General features: G+C 39.0%; 1 gene segment (V, D, J or C); it reads left to right on the top strand.

Moving 5' to 3' along the window:
- Window positions 1-16,657: 16,657 nt before the first annotated feature.
- LOC111554728 overlaps window positions 16,658-18,247 on the top strand; it is a 19,233-nt gene continuing 17,643 nt past the window's right edge. Inside the window, 2 exon segments of the V gene segment in view lie at window positions 16,658-17,524; window positions 17,616-17,730. Coding sequence covers window positions 17,479-17,524; window positions 17,616-17,730 — 161 coding nt within the window.

The raw sequence follows: 18,247 nt of genomic DNA, 5'->3' as shown, positions 1-18,247 counted from the left end.
CCCTTCCCTTGAAGGTCACCAGTGACCTCATAATGGTTATTTCAGAAAGTCTTTTTCCCCCCATAATGACCTTTTAAGGGTATAGCTGTCATGCAATAAATTGAATATATTTAAAGTACACAGTTTGATAAATTCTGACATATGTATACACCCATGACACCACCACCACAATCAAATTGATTAACATTTGCTTCAAAGAGAATAAAATACCTAGGAATCCAACTTACAAGGGATGTAAAGGACCTCTTCAAGAAGAACTACAAACCACTGCTCAGTGAAATAAAAGAGGACACAAACAAATGGAAGAACATACCATGCTCATGGATAGGAAGAATCAATATCGTGAAAATGGCCATACTGCCCAAGGTTATTTATAGATTCAATGCCATCCCCATCAAGCTACCAATGAGTTTCTTCACAGAATTGGAAAAAACTGCTTTAAAGTTCATATGGAACCAAAAAAGAGCCCGCATTGCCAAGACAATCCTAAGTCAAAAGGACAAAGCTGGAGGCGTCACGCTACCTGACTTCAAACTATACTACAAGGCTACAGTAACCAAAACAGCATGGTACTGGTACCAAAACAGAGATATAGACCAATGGAACAGAACAGAGTCCTCAGAAATAATACCACACATCTACAGCCATCTGATCTTTGACAAACCTGACAAAAACAAGACATGGGGAAAGGATTCCCTATTTAACAAATAGTGCTGGGAAAATTGGCTAGCCATAAGTAGAAAGCTGAAACTGGATCCTTTCCTTACTCCTTATACGAAGATTAATTCAAGATGGATTAGAGACTTAAATGTTAGACCTAATACCATAAAAACCCTAGAAGAAAACCTAGGTAGTACCATTCAGGACATAGGCATGGGCAAGGACTTCATGTCTAAAACACCAAAAGCAACGGCAGCAAAAGCCAAAATCGACAAATGGGATCTAATTAAACTAAAGAGCTTCTGCACAACAAAAGAAACTACCATCAGAGTGAACAGGCAACCTACAGAATGGGAGAAAATTTTTGCAATCTACTCATCTGACAAAGGGCTAATATCCAGAATCTACAAAGAACTCAAACAAATATACAAGAAAAAAACAAACGACCCCATCAAAAAGTGGGCAAAGGATATGAACAGACATTTCTCAAAAGAAGACATTCATACAGCCAACAGACACATGAAAAAATGCTCATCATCACTCACCATCAGAGAAATGCAAATCAAAACCACAATGAGATACCATCTCACACCAGTTAGCATGGCAATCATTCAAAAGTCAGGAAACAACAGGTGCTGGAGAGGATGTGGAGAAATAGGAACACTTTTACACTGTTGGTAGGATTGTAAACTAGTTCAACCATTATGGAAAAGAGTATTGCAATTCCTCAAGGATCTAGAACTAGATGTACCATATGACCCAGCCATCCCACTACTGAGTATATACCCAAAGGATTATAAATTATGCTGCTATAAAGACACATGCACACGTATGTTTATTGCGGCACTATTCACAATAGCAAAGACTTGGAATCAACCCAAATGTCCATCAGTGACAGACTGGATTAAGAAAATGTGGCACATATACACCATGGAATACTATGCAGCCATAAAAAATGATGAGTTTGCATTCTTTGTAGGGACATGGATGCAGCTGGAAACCATCATTCTTAGCAAACTATTACAAGAACAGAAAACCAAACACCGCATGTTCTCACTCATAGGTGGGAACTGAACAATGGGATCACCTGGACTCAGGAAGAGGAACATCACACACCGGGCCCTATCATGGGGAGGGGGGAAGGGGCAGGGATGGCATTGGGAGTTATACCTGATATAAATGATGAATTGATGGGTGCTGACGAGTTGATGGGTGCAGCACACCAACATGGCACAAGTATACATATGTAACAAACCTGCACACTATGCACATGTATCCTAGAACTTGAAGTATAATTAAAAAAAAATTAACATAATCGTCAATCACAAAAGTTTTCTTGTGCCCTCTTGTGATCCCCTTTTTCTCTTTTTGCCCCCATCTTCCTTTACCAAGCAACCATGAATGCACTTTCTGTCACTGTAGATTGGTTTAAAATTTCCGGAATTTCTAGAATTTTATGTAAATGAACAATATATACTTCTTTTGGTCTGTTTTTTTTTTTTTTTTTTTTTTTTTACTCAGCATAATCATTTTGAGATTCTTTTATGTCATTTCTTTTATTGATGGTTCACTCACCTTTACTCCTGAGTAGAATTCCATTGCATGGCTATATCACAGTTTGTTTTTCAAACGTATAAGCACATGATTGTCAAAACAAAGTAAAGCATAGGCAACTAACTAAAAGATGCATGGAACGACAATGACAACAGCACAGAAATAAATGTTGCTATGCCTAAGAATCTAATATGTGATTAAAAGGAGAGTATAAATCAATAAAGCAGGCAAATTTAAACCAAGTATTTTGAAGTTATTAAATGGATAAATGAGGCAAAAAAATCTAACTAGACCCCTCACCTCACTTAATATAGCATGGGTAATTAAGAACAATGATATTATTAAAATTATATAGTTTACATTTATTAAATCAGTTGTGACATGATCTCCTTTTAGAAAGATTATTTAGCGGTGATGTGAAGGATAAATAGAAATAGTAATCACTGAATTCTGGATGCCAAAGCAAGGAGGGTATGGTAGCATTAGGAGCATGAGTTAATAAAAACAAGGCAATGAGAATGGAAAGGAAAGGGAAACTATCAGAGATTTCAAAATTTCAGAGGAAGAAATGATAGGGCCTCATATTTTTCTAAGTGCAATTTAATTAAAGCAATCCCTTAACTCTTTTCCAGGCTTGTCTTCAGGTGACAGAGACTTGTAATTTTTTTTGGAAAAACATTTTACTAGGAGACTGGGATTCAAGCTGTAAACCTTGTTTAATCACAAACTTTATGATCTCAGATTAGTTGTGTAATCTTCTGGACTTTTGCTTTCTCTCCTGTAAAGGTCAACTCTAAGACTTCTTTCAACTTCAGATTTCTTGGATAATAATTTATTATCTTGAACCACATCTCCAATAGGGCCTAAGACAACAGACCAATTCAGTGGGAAATGAAAATAGTAAGTGAGTTGTATGGACTAACTACCACGCACAGAGTGCTGGTGAAGAAGGTGCTATAATTTAGATTAGAAGTCTTCTTTGCACACCGTGTTTTCTCTTAATGATGAAGGAAGCTGTGCAGAGAGGGTTACAGGGTACTAATTTGCTTCTGCTCTGCTGGGTCGAATGGCACTCAAGAGGTTGTTTGTTTATAATCAAACACACACAAGTTCTGGAAGCAAGAAGACTAGAGTTTGGTTACTTTTGACAAGTTACAGGTCAATAGAGACTGCCTCTTAAGAAGACCTAGAGGAAATTGTAACTTTTTAATTAATCTCCTGTGTTTTTCTGGCTCATGCCATTATCATAGATAAGACCAAGGGATGCCTCTGGTGATTCATTAGAACTCTTACGCTCACTGATTACTCTTTGGTCTCTAAATGCTTCTCTGTGGTAAGAAGAGTATTTAACAAAGGAAGCTGGCTTTCCCCAGAAGACCTTATTAAAACTGTTGCGGTTTTGAAGTGATTAGCATGTAAATGAATTAATGTGGTCAATGAACCAAGCTATGTACACACAGAATATCTAGGAGGCAGAGAATCATACAGTCTAGTCATACTCAGGAGGAAACTGTTTAGCATTCAGAGGTGAATTCTGGAAGAAAGATGAAAAAGGAACTCAGAATTACTGCTCTGATTTTGGAAACACTAAACATGAAATGACAGAAGATTTGAAAATCTTTGTAGAGTTTGTACATGTTGCTTTAGAATAGATTCCTGGAGCAAAAGTAGAAATGGCTTACCATTAGAGCAAGCAGGTTAGCTCAAGAGGCTATACTAAGCTACCTTTGCACACCTGGTGACACCACTTCCTATTTGCAGTCTGCAGATATCATCAACTCCCTTATATGTGACACTTGTTATATTTCAGAGGCAGATTAATCTTATTCTACTGTATAGAATAGATTGGGGGTGGAGAGAGCTAGCTGATTTAAATTCTAGGTGAATGTTAGAAACAAATACTAAAATTGAAAGTCAGAAAGAGAGGCAGGTTTTGTGTGAAAAGAAGTTAGATTTTGACTTCTTTAATAATAAGATCTCTTGAGTAAAGAAAACTAATATTCTCTTAGGAGTTCATCAGTTTCCTTTGCAGTCCCAACTCACTAGGGATGTCAGAGTTAGGGTCATCATACCATTCTTTGTGAGTTACAGTTAGTTATAGCATGTTTGCATTTACTGATTTTTATGAGATAAAGTTGCTTTACTACTACTATTTGCCTACAAATTGTAATGGAAATTAAAATCTATGGGTCTGTGATGTGAATAGTTCTCCTGGGGTGGGACAGTACACACTTGCATGACTATAGGCAAAACCATGTCAGGTTAGATATTTATTAAAAAATAAATGGCTCATCTACTTCCCTAAAATTTGTCTTTGAAATGACTACCAAAGATACAGGTAGGACTGATTGAGAAAGGGCAGAAATTAAAGGTCTGATAATGGAACCTTAGGGAATTCTTATGAAAAGAGAGAAAAGTTGAGAAAGAAGAATAAAAAGATGTAGTCTGGGAAGTATTAGGCAAATCAGGCTTGAGAAATATTGTGAAAGTTTTAAGCAATGTTCCCTTATAATTGCAAAATGAGAAGTATTGTCTCCTTTCATGTTTTGGAAGAGTTTGTGAAGGATTGGGGCTAATTCTTTAAACATCTGATACAATTCACTAGTGAAGCTTCCTGAGCCTGGACATGACTTTGCGGAATATTTTTTGTTTACTTATTTGATCTTGTTATAGATCTGTTTGTATCTTCTATTTCTTCTTGAGTCAGTTCTGGTACTTTGCGTCTTTCTAAGCATTTGTCTTCTCATCCAGATTATCCAATTTGTTGGCATATGTCATTGCTGTTCGTAGCATTCCCTTATAATCATTTTTATTTCTGTAAAATTGGTAGTAATGTTTCTATTCCTGATTTTAGTCATTTCGGTGTTTTTTTTGTTGGTTAATTTAGCATGACAAAAACTTTGTCAATTTTCTTGATCTTTTCAAAGAAGACATTTTTGGTTTAATTTGTTTTTCTCTATTGCTTTTATAATCTCTATTTCATTTATCGCCACTCTAGTCTTTATTATTTTCTTCCTTCTTTTTGCTTTAGGTTTAGTTTGTTTCTTTATTTTTAGTTTAAGGTAAACAGATGATTGCATATCATAAGTTTTGTTATGGATTTTTTGGGTGTGTTTTTGTTTCCTTTAATCTCAAATTATTTTCCTATTTCACTTGTGATTTCTTCTTTGAGTCATTGTTTATTTAGGAGTGTGTTGTTTAATTTTCATGTATTTGTGAATTTCCCAAATTTCCTTTTTAACTTTTAATTTAATTTCATTATGGTAGGAGAAAATTATATAGTTTTAATCTTTTTAAATTTGTTAATTTTTTATTTGGTTCTTTTGTTACAATTTCTATCTCTTCATTGATATTTTGTAGTTAGTGAGACATAATTCTTATATTCTCTTAGTTCCTTATTTGTGATTTTTAAAAGTTCTTTGAACATGTTTAAAATAGCTGATTTTAAAAGTCTTTGCCTCATAATTTCAATATCTAGCTTCCTTAAACTTTCCTTTTTTCGTTTGATTTTTCTGTAGACCATATCTTCTTGTTTCTTTGCATGTTTTATCTTTTTTTTTTGTTGAAAACTGGATATAGATATTTTATTTTACTTTTGCATTGAAACATTTTATTCATTTATTTATCTTTAAAATTTTATTATTTTTTGAGAGATATTAATATTTCAAATAAAGTAGCAACTCTGGAAATGTCACTCACTCCCTCGGTGTTTGTTGCTGCTGCTTGTTATTGTGTTTGCTATCAGTTTGTTTACTGACTTTCCTGAACACATTTGTAAAGTCTGTATTCTTTGTCATGTGTGGCCATTAAAGTCTCTGCTTGTTTAGCTTAATGGTCAGCTAATGATTGGACAGAGATTTCCTTAAGTGTCTGGAACCAGTAGTTCTCTTATCCTTCACTGATGGGCTTTGTATATGGGTTTCACTGGACTTTCAATATTTAGCCAGGCAGTTTGCAACTCTGTCTTAGCCTTCACTTCTTGCTATCACAGAGCTTCAAGGTCAGTCTTAGGTGAGATATTAGGTACTTCTTAAATCTTTCCTACATCTTCAAATGGCCTTTGGCATGTATACAGCCTTCTGTGTGCTTGTGCTTTCTAGAGTTTCAGGAATATGTTGGAGTTTTTCAGACCCCCTTATGGACATTTCATTATTGAGCTTTTCCTTTAAGTGTATTGGTCAGTTTCTTGTTTGTTCCACTATTATCATCTCCTCAGGCAGTGGCAATGTTAAATAATTGGTGCTTATTGTTTTCCACCCCTTCCCCTCCAGAAAGGTTGTTTGCAATGAGAAAGTTCTGAATAAGATCAAACAGAGGCAAGTCTTGCCAATGGAAGTTGCAGGAATGTGCTAGACAGGTCAAATAATGACAATTCTCTGAGAACTATGTTTTTGAGGAGCTCCAAACCAGCTTTGCCCTCTCTAGTAGCTTCAAGGCTGCTGTTTCTCACCAGGTGGCAGTGCTGTTGGTTTTCAAGGCTGTTGGAGAGCTGGGGAGAGGAAGAAGAGAACAGGGCAAATTTAAACACCACAGAGTTGCTGCTCACTGTTCTTATCTAGATACAGCCAGTTTTCCTGAGTAAATGCTTCTTGAATTACTGCAAGTCTTTTGTTAATTTCCAGAGTTCAGAAAAAGTTATTTATTTATTTATTTGTTTTTGAGATAGAGTCTCACTCTGTCACCCAGGCTGGAGTGCAGTGGCACGATCTTGGCTCACTGCAAACTATGTCTCCTGGATTCAGGTGATTCTCATGTCTCAGCTTCCTGAGTAGCTGAAATTACAGGCATGTGCCACCATGCCCAGCTAAATTTTGTATTTTTAGTAGAGACAGGGTTTCACCACGTTGCGAAGCTGGTCCCGAATTCCTGACCTCAAGTGATCTGCCTGCCTGCCTCAGCCTCCCAAAATGCAGGGTTTATAGGCATGAGTCACTGTGCTTGGCCAGAATAAGTTATTTTGACAATTTTTTTTGGTGTTGTCATTGCCTTTGGTTTTTTATCGTTATGCTGCTATTCTCACTGACCTCACTCATGCGGTTCTGTCAGGCCTCAATCAATTTTCTTCACAGAGCACAGTCTCTTCAACATTTCCCACAAAATCCAATTACAGCAAGTAATTATTTTTCAATAGACTTTATTGGAGTCTATTTGAATAACTGACAGATAAAGTCCTATTTTTTTCTATGTTACCTTTTGCCATCTTTTACCATTTTTTCCTTTGTTTATCTCCCACACTCTCCCCAGATGCCTCTCCCTGCAATATTAAGCCTATTCTTTCTTCTTTGAATCCTACTTGGTGTTATTTTCTTCTCTAATCATGGTCTTAAACCAGTGAAGTTCTCTTAGAACTTTGGAGGAATTCAAATGAATTAGAATTATATCTTGTTATAAATATTGTATTTAAGTCCCAGGTATGTTGGATATAGATCATTTCAAAATGTCTTTTCAAGCTATACAATGACATTTTGGGTGGCTGCTGCTTGTGAAACTACCAAGATCTCCATCCTCCTTATTTCTTTCTTTGTCTCTCTCCACCTGAATTAATTTTTCTCCTTTCATAGATGAGACCTATTTTTTTTGTAACTTGGAGAGAGGAGAGAAAATTTGGATGAGTAAAGAGGTTAAGGTGAAGAGATGAGAAAATACTGGAGCAGGAAGGCATACCATCTGTTCTCCACTTGTCTCCTCATACTGATTTTGAGCCCCCTGTGGAGACAGAATTTTGGAGATAGAAGTGGATTGAAATATGTTCAAAAGGAACTTTGTGGGATGTACAGAAAATACACACTCTTTTCCAGCACTAATGGACATTCTAAAAAATTGGGCATGTATTAGGCTACAAAGGAAGCTTCAATAATGCAGACATTGTAGCTGCATTCTCTTTTGGGTCAGAAACAAGACAGGGGTAGCCACTATCAGCACTACTCTTCGTTATTTTCCTCCAGTAGTATGTTTGCAGATATATTCTTTAGTGTATACATCAGATGATATCGTTTGGATATTTGTCCCCACTCAAATGTTGAAATTTAATCCCCAGTGCTGTAGGTGGGGCCTGATGGGATGTATTTGGATCATGGGGGCAGATCCCTCATGGCTTAGTGCTGTCTTTGTGATAAGGAGTTCTTGTGAGGTCTGGTCATTTGAAAGTGCGTGGCACCCCCCCACCCTCAATCTGCTCCTTCTTTCACCATGTTACATGCCTGCTGCTCCTTTGCCTTCTACCATGACCGTAAGCTTCCTGAGGCCTCCCTAGAAGCTGATCAGATGCCAACACTATACTTCCCGTAAAGCCTGCAGAACTGTGAGCCAGTCAAACCTCTTTTCTTTGTAAGTTATCCAGTCTCAGATATTTCTTTATAGCAATGAAAGAATAGCTAATACAGTAGGGACTATGCCTCGGACTTTCCGAGCAGCAATGGAAGGGCTTTGTATATTCAGTACTGAGTGTTCTTGTTGTTGGTTGAGTGAATTTGTAGTGTTAAGGTGAGTAGTGTGAGATTTGATTGATTAGAGATTTCCCTGTGCCGTGTTTAAACATTGTTTTTGGCTGTATAGCATTGAATTCTCACTGCCTATCTCTGCTGGAGAGTCTGTGATCTACTTAATATATCTTAATATTTTTCTTTTCTGCTTAAATTAGCTAAGTAGATTTTATTAAATTACATCTGAATATTTGACTGACGAAAAGAGGATCTTGCTAAAGCTAAGATAGTAAAAATAGTATAGTAGTATTGCAGAAAGAAACAACAAGATGAATATAAAACTCAGGAAGTTCAATAGGTAACTTTGTGAATCAAGTTCATAGGTAACTCTAATATGATAATCATGATGCCACAAATCTGTAGGGAATGCTGGATTATTCAGTAGATTGTGCTATTAACACCGTCCTGCTCTATGGAGAAAAATAAAGTAGTCGGGTCTTCTACAGATGTAAATTTTAGATGAATTAAAACCTAAATGTAAAAGACAAATCTAGAAAGATAATAAACACAGTGTGGGAAAATGTATTTGTGGCTTTGGAGTGAAGAATAATTTCTAAATCAAAATCTCTAAAGCTCAATAAAGTGAAAAAAAATGATAATGTTGATTCCTACAAAATTAAGGACTTCCATTAAAAAAAGGACATCATAGACAAAGCTAGTAGACTGGGACCATATTAGAAAAAGATATTTGTGATTTTGGATACAGCCAAAAATTAATATATGAGAAACTCTTATGATTTACTGAGAAAAACTAGAGGACTAATTTTAAAATGTGAAATCCTTTGTATAGATAACATGGGAAAGGGGAAATACAAATAGCTCAATTTGACTAATAATCAGAGTAATGCAATTTGAGATTCCATACTCAGTAGATTGGTAAAAGTAGACAGTTTTATAATATTAAGTGTTGTTGAGGTTATGGAAAGACTGGAATGCTCATGCACTGCTGGTAGAAGTGTAAGTGGCTGTAGCTACTTTCAATCATTACCGTAGTGAAATCGAGCATGTGTATGTACTATGATTGAACAGTCTTTGCTGGGGACATACCCTAGAGAAATTCTCACATAGTTAATAGGTGAAATGTGAAAAAAAAGTTAATTGCTATGTTTGCAAGAGTTATAGGCAGCCTATAATTCCATCACTAGGGAATTGCCTAAGTAAGTGTGGTACATGCTGAAATACTGTGCAGTAACTACTTTGAACCAAAAGTACATAACCAGTATCTAAAAAGAGTTTTAAGTTATCTATAGCTCTGTACTACTTGGCTTCAGTAAGAAGCTGCTTGAAGGCTTAATCAGCTTACTTGTACAATTGTATTCCTTTTGTGTTCCGCTCTGTGTTTTGGTGGTCAGAAATTTCAGAGCTCAAATTAATCATAGTAGCGATCTTAGTCCTTCCATTAAATAAATTGGTGCCCACTTCCCTTTGACTTTTCTATCCTCATTTTAGAGGCATTTTGGAATTCTGTATTTTATTTGGAAGCTTTTTGAGGTCATAAATATAAATACAAGGTTTCTGTTGGACCTAAATGATCATCTTATCATTATCATGTTTTTTATTTTTAGACGGAGTCTTGCTCTGTTGCCCAGGTTGGAGTGAAGTGGTGCCATCTCGGCTCACTGCAACCTCTGCCTCCCGGGGTTCAAGTGATTCTCCTGCCTCAGCCTCCTGAGTAGCTGGGATCACAGGTGCCTGCCACCGTGCCCAGGTAATTTATATATTTTTAGTAGAGACGGGGTTTCACCATGTTGGCCAGGCTGGTCTCGAACTTCTGACCTCAGGTGATCCACTCACTTTGGCCTCCCAAAGTGCTGGAATTATGGGCTTGAGCCACTGTTCCTGGCTCATCTTATCATTATTAAGGTCTCTCTCATTAAGAAAAGAGAAAAGATTAGGAAAGAAACAGATTTCCTCTCACCTAGAAGACTATTTAAGAAAGGAAAGGGGATTCATAAAGCAACCATCCAAAGAGAAGTGTGTTACTCTATGAAAGTATATGTTTAATAGCCACTCACCTGAATAAAGAACATCTTTTAGTAATCAGAAGGCTTTTCCAAAAGGCAATTATTTCATCTGGATAGCCTTCATATTCCTATGGAAATTGAATAAGGATAAAGAGTTTGAACAAAAGCAAAGGACACGAAATCTCTTGAAGATATGAGAAGCTGTGAACACTTGTCTTAGGGGCTGCACGGAGAAATTATTTTTCATGAGTTCCCATGTAGTCCACTAGGTGGCGGAGGTTACATAAAAACCCTGCTGTATAATAAACAGTGAATTGCTACAAACTGTTTCCTCTTCTTTTTCAAGTAAAATCCCAAGGAAACCTGTACAGTATAATGAAAGCTGGAGACAGAACTTTGTAGTAAGCCCTATATTAATAACAACAACAGTGTCAAGTTGCAAAATGAGGACAGGTACCATACCAAAAGAGATTATCTCCAAATGCAGTTTTTGCTTCTTTTGTTTATAGAAAAAGTACAACTGATGTTTTTTTCCCATATTTGTTCCAAAGATCACCTTGAATGGAAAGAGTCAAATTTTGATCAGCATATTTACACAGTAACTTTTGTACCTTAAAAAAATTCATTTCTCATCTACTGCGGCTACTAATATTTCATGCTAATTATTTAAAACACATTAGCAGGTCATCATGTCATATGTGATGGGATTTAGCATACTTTTTGTGTGAATATATCACTTTAATTTGTATAATTGAGCAGTGCCCCATTAATTATGTGACTCCTTCTAATACCCTTAGAGAAGAAAGGAAGCTCCTTGAATACTAAATTTGCACAACCACAGTGACCTTATAAAGGGTGCGTTCCCTTTTAAGATTAATTTGTCAGAACAAAGCACAGTGAAGTCCTTACTATGCAGCCTCACAACTGTAGCAGCCCTTCTAAAGGTTGTAGATTCTGGCTGATGATGTCACTGACACAAAGAAAAAAATGCAAAACAGATAGTCTTAAATAAGCTTTCTGGTGAGACCAACCGCATTTTGGCCATGGCTCTGCAGAGCACTCTGGGGACAGTGTGGCTGGGGCTTCTCCTCAACTCTCTGTGGAATGGTGAGTAGGCTCCTTCATGATTTGGTTTGTAAAAGTGTAGGAAATTGTTTTAAAATTTGGACTCATTTTTAATAGAAAAACAGAGAAGTCAGATCTAATATTCACTGTACCTAAGGGGCAATCAACAAACCAAATAGTACCATTAAAGTGACAGCCCTCTTTGTTTTCTTAGTTGCAGAAAGCAAGGACCAAGTGTTTCAGCCTTCCACAGTGGCATCTTCGGAGGGAGCCGTGGTGGAAATCTTCTGTAATCACTCTGTGTCCAATGCTTACAACTTCTTCTGGTACCTTCACTTCCCGGGATGTGCACCAAGACTCCTTGTTAAGGGCTCAAAGCCTTCTCAGCAGGGACGATACAACATGACCTATGAACGATTCTCTTCATCGCTGCTCATCCTCCAGGTGCGGGAGGCAGATGCTGCTGTTTACTACTGTGCTGTGGAGGACACAGAGGCAGGGAACCCATGCAGAGCTGAACAGAAACAGAGATCACAGCCTTTGCAGGAGGCAAAACAGAGACGAGCAATAACTTTTTCTTCCTTAATTCAGTGTTACCCAAGCTTTTCATTTGGTACTGCTATTAGGAAAAAAAATCGAGTCCAGACACACACTATATATTAACAAATGTCTATAAAAATATGCTTTTAATTTTTTTTTTTGAGACAGGGTCTTGCTCTGTCACCCACGCTGGAGTGCGGTGGCATGATCATAGCTCATTGTAGCCTTGAACTCCAGGGCTCAAGGGTAGCTGGGACTGAGCCTTCTGAGTAGGTGAGACTATAGGCATGTGCCACCATGCCCAGTGAATTTTCCTCCTTTTTGTAGACATGAGTTCTCTCTGTGTTGTCCAGACTGGTCTCAAACTCCTGGCTTCAAGTGATCCTCCTGCTTTGGCCTCCAAAAGTGTTAGAATTACGGGTGTGAGTCAATGCACCTGGCCCAGAAAATATGCTTTTAAATGGTGATTATTTCAAACAGTCTTCTTGATATCTGAAACACTTTTGACTCATTTTTTTGAGATCTGATTAGATTATTTTTGCTTTTCCCTCATAAAATGACTGATGATGAGCTTGCGATAGTAGTAAGAGGCAGGTCAACTCTTCCATTTTCTTTTCTTTTTAAAAAATTCAGACAGGCCGGAGTGCAGTGGCATGATCACAGCTCACTGTGGCCTTGAACTCCTGGCCTCCAGTGATCCTCCTGCCTTGACCTCCCAAAGCACTGGGATTATAGGTGTGAGCCACCAGGGTCAGTCAACTCATTTTCTCATTGCTGTCCGTGCTTACCTTTTAAATACTGTCTGCTAGCTTCAGTTTCTTTGCAGCAATACTTTCAAAACATGTCCATTTTGTAAAGGGTGGTTTAGTTAACATTGGATGATGTAGTAAGAAGTGAGAAAGGAGTGAATGAGTGAGTGGCTGCTACCTACAGCCCTGCATTTGGAACCTCAATCCTTGCCTCAGGATACTTTGCTTATAATCTAGCATACAGTCCCGTTGAGGGGGCCAGTCAGTGAGTGTATGAAATATTAGTAAAACTGAATCTCCTTCACAATATTTAAACTAAAAACAAATGCAAATGGAAGTATTTGTACTTGTTGCAATGCATTCTTCCCACACCCCTGTTAATTAGCTTGGTCCTCCCATCCCAGATGTGTCCCTCCCACTTTAGAGACCAATGCCTTAGGGTAGCCCAGTGGTTCTTAATATATTTTATCTTCCTAGATCAGAAGTTTTGTGAAAATTGGATTTGTTTTCTTGCGGGGCCATATTCTAGATAAACTCAATCAGGGTTTGTAGGGGTGGGACCCAGAAGTCTATATTTTCCGTAAAGCTCTGCTGGTGATTTTTTTGCTCAGCCAGGTTTGATCTGGGAATTTCAGATTTTGGACCCCAGGTGTATTAGTCCATTCTCACGCTGCTATAAAGAAATACCCAAGACTGGGTAATTTATAAAGAAAAGAGGTTTAATGGACTCACAGTTCTGCATGGCTGGGAAGGTCTCAGGAAACTTACAATCATGACGGAAGGCAAAGGGGAAGAAAGGCACCTTCTTCACAGGGCAGCAAGAAGGCGAAGTGCCAGCAGGGGAAATGCCAGACATGTACAAAACCATCAGATCTTGTGAGAACTCATTCACTATCATGAGAACAGCATGGGGGAAACCATCTCCATGATTCAAGTACCTCCCACTGGGTCTCTCCCACAACATGTGGGGATTATTACAATTCAAGGTGAGATTTGGATGGGGATACAGAGCCAAACCATATTACCAGGTCTTGAGGCTTTAACCACTATTCTCTACTTCCTTTCAGGCAGAATTTTAGTAACAGAGGAGGGCTTCATGAAGTGAACCGTACAGTGCAATTGCTTGCTTACACATTAGACTTTCAGCAAATGTTGACATTTGGAATAAAAAGTGAAGGGCAAGATGGGCATGATGGCTTACACCTGTAATCCCAACATTTGGGAAGCTGAGGTGGGAGGATTCCTTGAGCCCAGGAGTTTGAGACCAGCCTAGTCAACATAGTAAAACCCTGTCTCTATAAAAAATAGAAAAAATTAGCTTGGTGTGTTGGCACGTGCCTGTAGTCCAAGCTACTTGGGAGGCTAAGGTGGGAGGATCGCTTGAGCCAGGGAGGTTAAGGTTGCAGTGAGCCATGAGGGCACCATTGCACTCCAGCCTGGGTAACAGCAAAACCCTGTCTAGACTAAAAGAAAAAGAGTGGCCGGGTGCTGTGGATCATGCCTATAATCCCAGCATTTTGGGAGGCTAAGGCAGGTGGATCGCTTGAGCTCAGGAGTTCGATACCAGCCTGGTCTGTACCCCAAATACCAAAAATTAGCTAGGATTGGTGTGCACCTGCGGTCCCAGCTACTTGGGAGGCTGAAGTGGGAGGATGGCTTGAGCCTGGGTGGTGGAGGTTGCAGTGAGCCAAGATGGCACCACTGTACTCCAGCCTGGGCATCACAGTGAGACTCTCTCAAAAAAAAAAAAAAAAAAAGAAAAGAAAAAAGGTGAAGAGCAGGTTGCTGATGACAGAAGAAAAAAGGCATTTTAGTAATGTCAACTGTCATGAAACTTTGCCAAGGTGTCATAAGATTGACTTTTAAATGCAAATTTTTAATAACATCCAAATATTTCCATTGGATATAAATGTAAATTGGTATGCTTGTGCTTGTATTACTTCTTTAGGCATATTACATTTTGGGTTGTTGCTTGCTTAAAAGTGTGTTAACCTTATTTATTTTATTTTATTTGTTCATTTTTTCTGAGATGGAGTCTCGCTCTTGTCGCCCAGGCTGGAGGGCAGTGGCGCAATCTGGGCTCACTGCAACCTCCGCCTCCCGGCTTCAAGCGATTCTCCTGCCTCAGCCTCCCAAGTAGCTGGGATTACAGGCACATGCCACCATGCCCAGCTAATTTGTATTTTTGGTAGAGATGGGGTTTAACCATATTGGACAGACTGGTCTCAAACTCCTGACCTCAAGTGATCTGCCCGCCTCAGCCTCCCAAAGTGTTGGGATTACAGGCGTGAGCCACCACGCCTGGCCTAATCTTATTTTTTAATCAAATGAAATTCTTTATTTTTTTTTTTTTGAGACGGAGTCTCGCTGTCACCCAGGCTGGAGTGCAGTGGCCGGATCTTAGCTCACTGCAAGCTCCGCCTCCCGGGTTTACGCCATTCTCCTGCTTCAGCCTCCTGAGTAGCTGGGACTACAGGCGCCTGCCACCTCGCCCGGCTAGTTTTTTGTATTTTTTAGTAGAGACGGGGTTTCACTGTGTTAGCCAGGATGGTCTCGATCTCCTGACCTCGTGATCCGCCCACCTCGGCCTCCCAAAGTGCTGGGATTACAGGCTTGAGCCACCGCGCCCTGCCAATCAAATGAAATTCTTGAGGAAGCATAGGGGACCCTTCTTTAAGGTTGTCCTGCACAGTTCTGTGTACACTGTAGTGCCACAGCTCCTGTTGGGTCTACCCACAATACGGTCAAGAAGAGGTATTTAGACTCTAAAGGGTCATGTCTCCTTTGGCCTGTGATTAGTTACAGGGGTCCTGAGATTAGGGTAATTGCATCTTCTCCCATCCCTTTGGGCCTAGGAGTGGTGAAATCTGGCTGTTATTAGCCCCAGGTGCTTCACCTTCCCTTGTAGTTTTCCCTAAATTTTGCACATACATTTAAAAATATTCATTTTGTTAAGCTTTTTTTCAATGATTTTCTCGAGGTGATGGCCAGGACCCTCAAAAAGACAACACTAACACTCATTTTAGGCTTGAGGCAGAGAGAGAAGAAAGAAGAAATTAACTATATGTTTCCATTTATGACAAGTCTTTCTGGAACTTGAAGATTATTGTTTAAAGACACCTTACCAATTCCAAAGGAAAACATTATTATATGGCTAAGTTTTCAATTATTAAAGTATGAGATCCTTAGCAAACCTTTTAGAAAGAATTACGTTCTACTTTTTTTTCTGATTCAAAGCAGAGATTTTTCATCCTTTCCTGAGAATATATATTGAACATTATTTGCACAGTGTTCAAAAGAAACACAAGACAGATCAGATACATGCTTTTTACATTAAAATTAAAATCTATCAAAGAATTACTCTGTTGCTATTGTGGCCTTTTTTTAGTATAAAACTTTAGCATGTCCTCCCTTTCCAATGAGCCCCTTTTCACCATCATAATATATCAAGTTTAGTTAACCATACATTTTTTTACTGAATATGTACTTCATTTGAAGTCCGTTTTAAGTAGCCTCTGCATGTGTAAAGCATCTATTTTTCAACCCCTTCTCAGAGTTTCATTTTTGTTTTATATCTACTGTTTAATATGACAAATGCTCCATAAATATTTATAAAACCTTTTCTAACTTTTCTCTCTCTAAAAATGTTTAAAGAGAAGGTTCAAGTTTCTTTCTGCACTAAAGATCATTATGGGATGGGCTCCTAATAGGCCCAACCTAGAGAAAAATCTGAGTTATTGTTTGGTCAAAGAGGTTTACACAGAAGCCAGCTCTGAATTACTTCTAATGAGAAGAGCAAGGCTCCTGTTTTCACTTGTCATTTATCTTCTCTTGCCTTACTCTTTTCTCCTATTTTGCTTTTTCTTATCTCTTTCAAAATTTTTCTCTCCTTCTTGATGCAAAGCTAGAAGGAAAGGAAACTTTCCTTTTCTGTGCATTTTCCCATCCTATTTCTCTTCTTTCTGTCTCTACATTAAGAGAGCACAAATCATTTACAGCTTGGTCCACTCAGCCTGAATCTTTTCCACTTGATTCACAAACTTCTATTTCTTCTCCTTTGAACCCCTGATTTGCTCCCTATGTCCCTCATGGAGCGTGTAACCACCCAAAGTTTGGCCTAGGGGTAAGGCCAGGAAGCACCAGCTACTTGACAGTAAAGTCGCTGGTCCTACGTGTGGGCTGTAGGGGGCGATGCAGTGTAAGGTCCTGGTACAGGAGGAGCAGCAGTCTTGCTCCCCACAGAGCTTTGAGGAGCTGGACCAAAAGTGTGCTCCACAGAGAGAAGATACCGGTGTCGGGAAGCACCAGTGCCCTGAGGAAGGGCCATTTCTAGAAGCCCCGTGCTGACACAGGAGTGCTGGTTCCTCCTCAAGAGCCCACTCTCTGGGGTGGGGCAATATCTCCAGCAGAGGTGGACTGGAAAGGACCCCCTCAACCCCGCCCGCCGTAAGCTTTGCTGGAGCCATGGCCTCTGCACGCATCTCGACGCTTGCGATGCTCTTCACATTGAGTGAGTAATATCCCCTTCCCATTTTCCACTCGCATGATCCACTTACATGCTCTTCAGCAGCTTCACTGATGCAGCTTGGATTAATTTACAGGTGGGCTGAGAGCTCAGTTGGTGACTCAGCCAGAAGATCAAGTCACGGTCGCTGAAGGAAATCCTCTGACTGTGAAATGCACCTATTCAGTCTCTGGAAACCCTTATCTTTTTTGGTATGTTCAATACCCCAACCAAGGCCTCCAGTTCCTTCTGAAATACATCACAGGGGACAACCTGGTTAAAGGCAGCTATGGCTTTGAAGCTGAATTTAACAAGAGCCAAACCTCTTTCCACCTGAAGAAACCATCTGCCCTTGTGAGCGACTCCGCTTTGTACTTCTGTGCTGTGAGAGACACACTGATAGGGGCTGCAGGGGGAGCAGAACACAAACTTTGAGTCTAGTAAAACCCATTTTCTTGAAGCCTTTGTTCCTCCACGAGAGTGGTGTGATTCCAGGATATGTCACTTATTATAGTTAAACTACAGTTTAAAACCATAGAATTTGCTCATTCAGCAGGTGTTTATTGAGTCCTGATGTGCCAGGTACTGGGCTAAGCACCTGTCATAAAAAGGTGAAAGAAGTGTAAAACAAATAGAAAAAAACATAGGGGAAAATTACCATGACATTGGTCTGGGCAAGGAGTTCCTTCCTTCCTTCTTTCCTTCCCTTCCTTCCTTCCTTCCTTCCTT

This window comes from Piliocolobus tephrosceles, chromosome 6 (assembly GCF_002776525.5).
Source record: "Piliocolobus tephrosceles isolate RC106 chromosome 6, ASM277652v3, whole genome shotgun sequence".
NCBI classification, from domain to species: domain Eukaryota; kingdom Metazoa; phylum Chordata; class Mammalia; order Primates; family Cercopithecidae; genus Piliocolobus; species Piliocolobus tephrosceles.
This window is presented reverse-complemented; position numbering and strand designations above follow the sequence as displayed.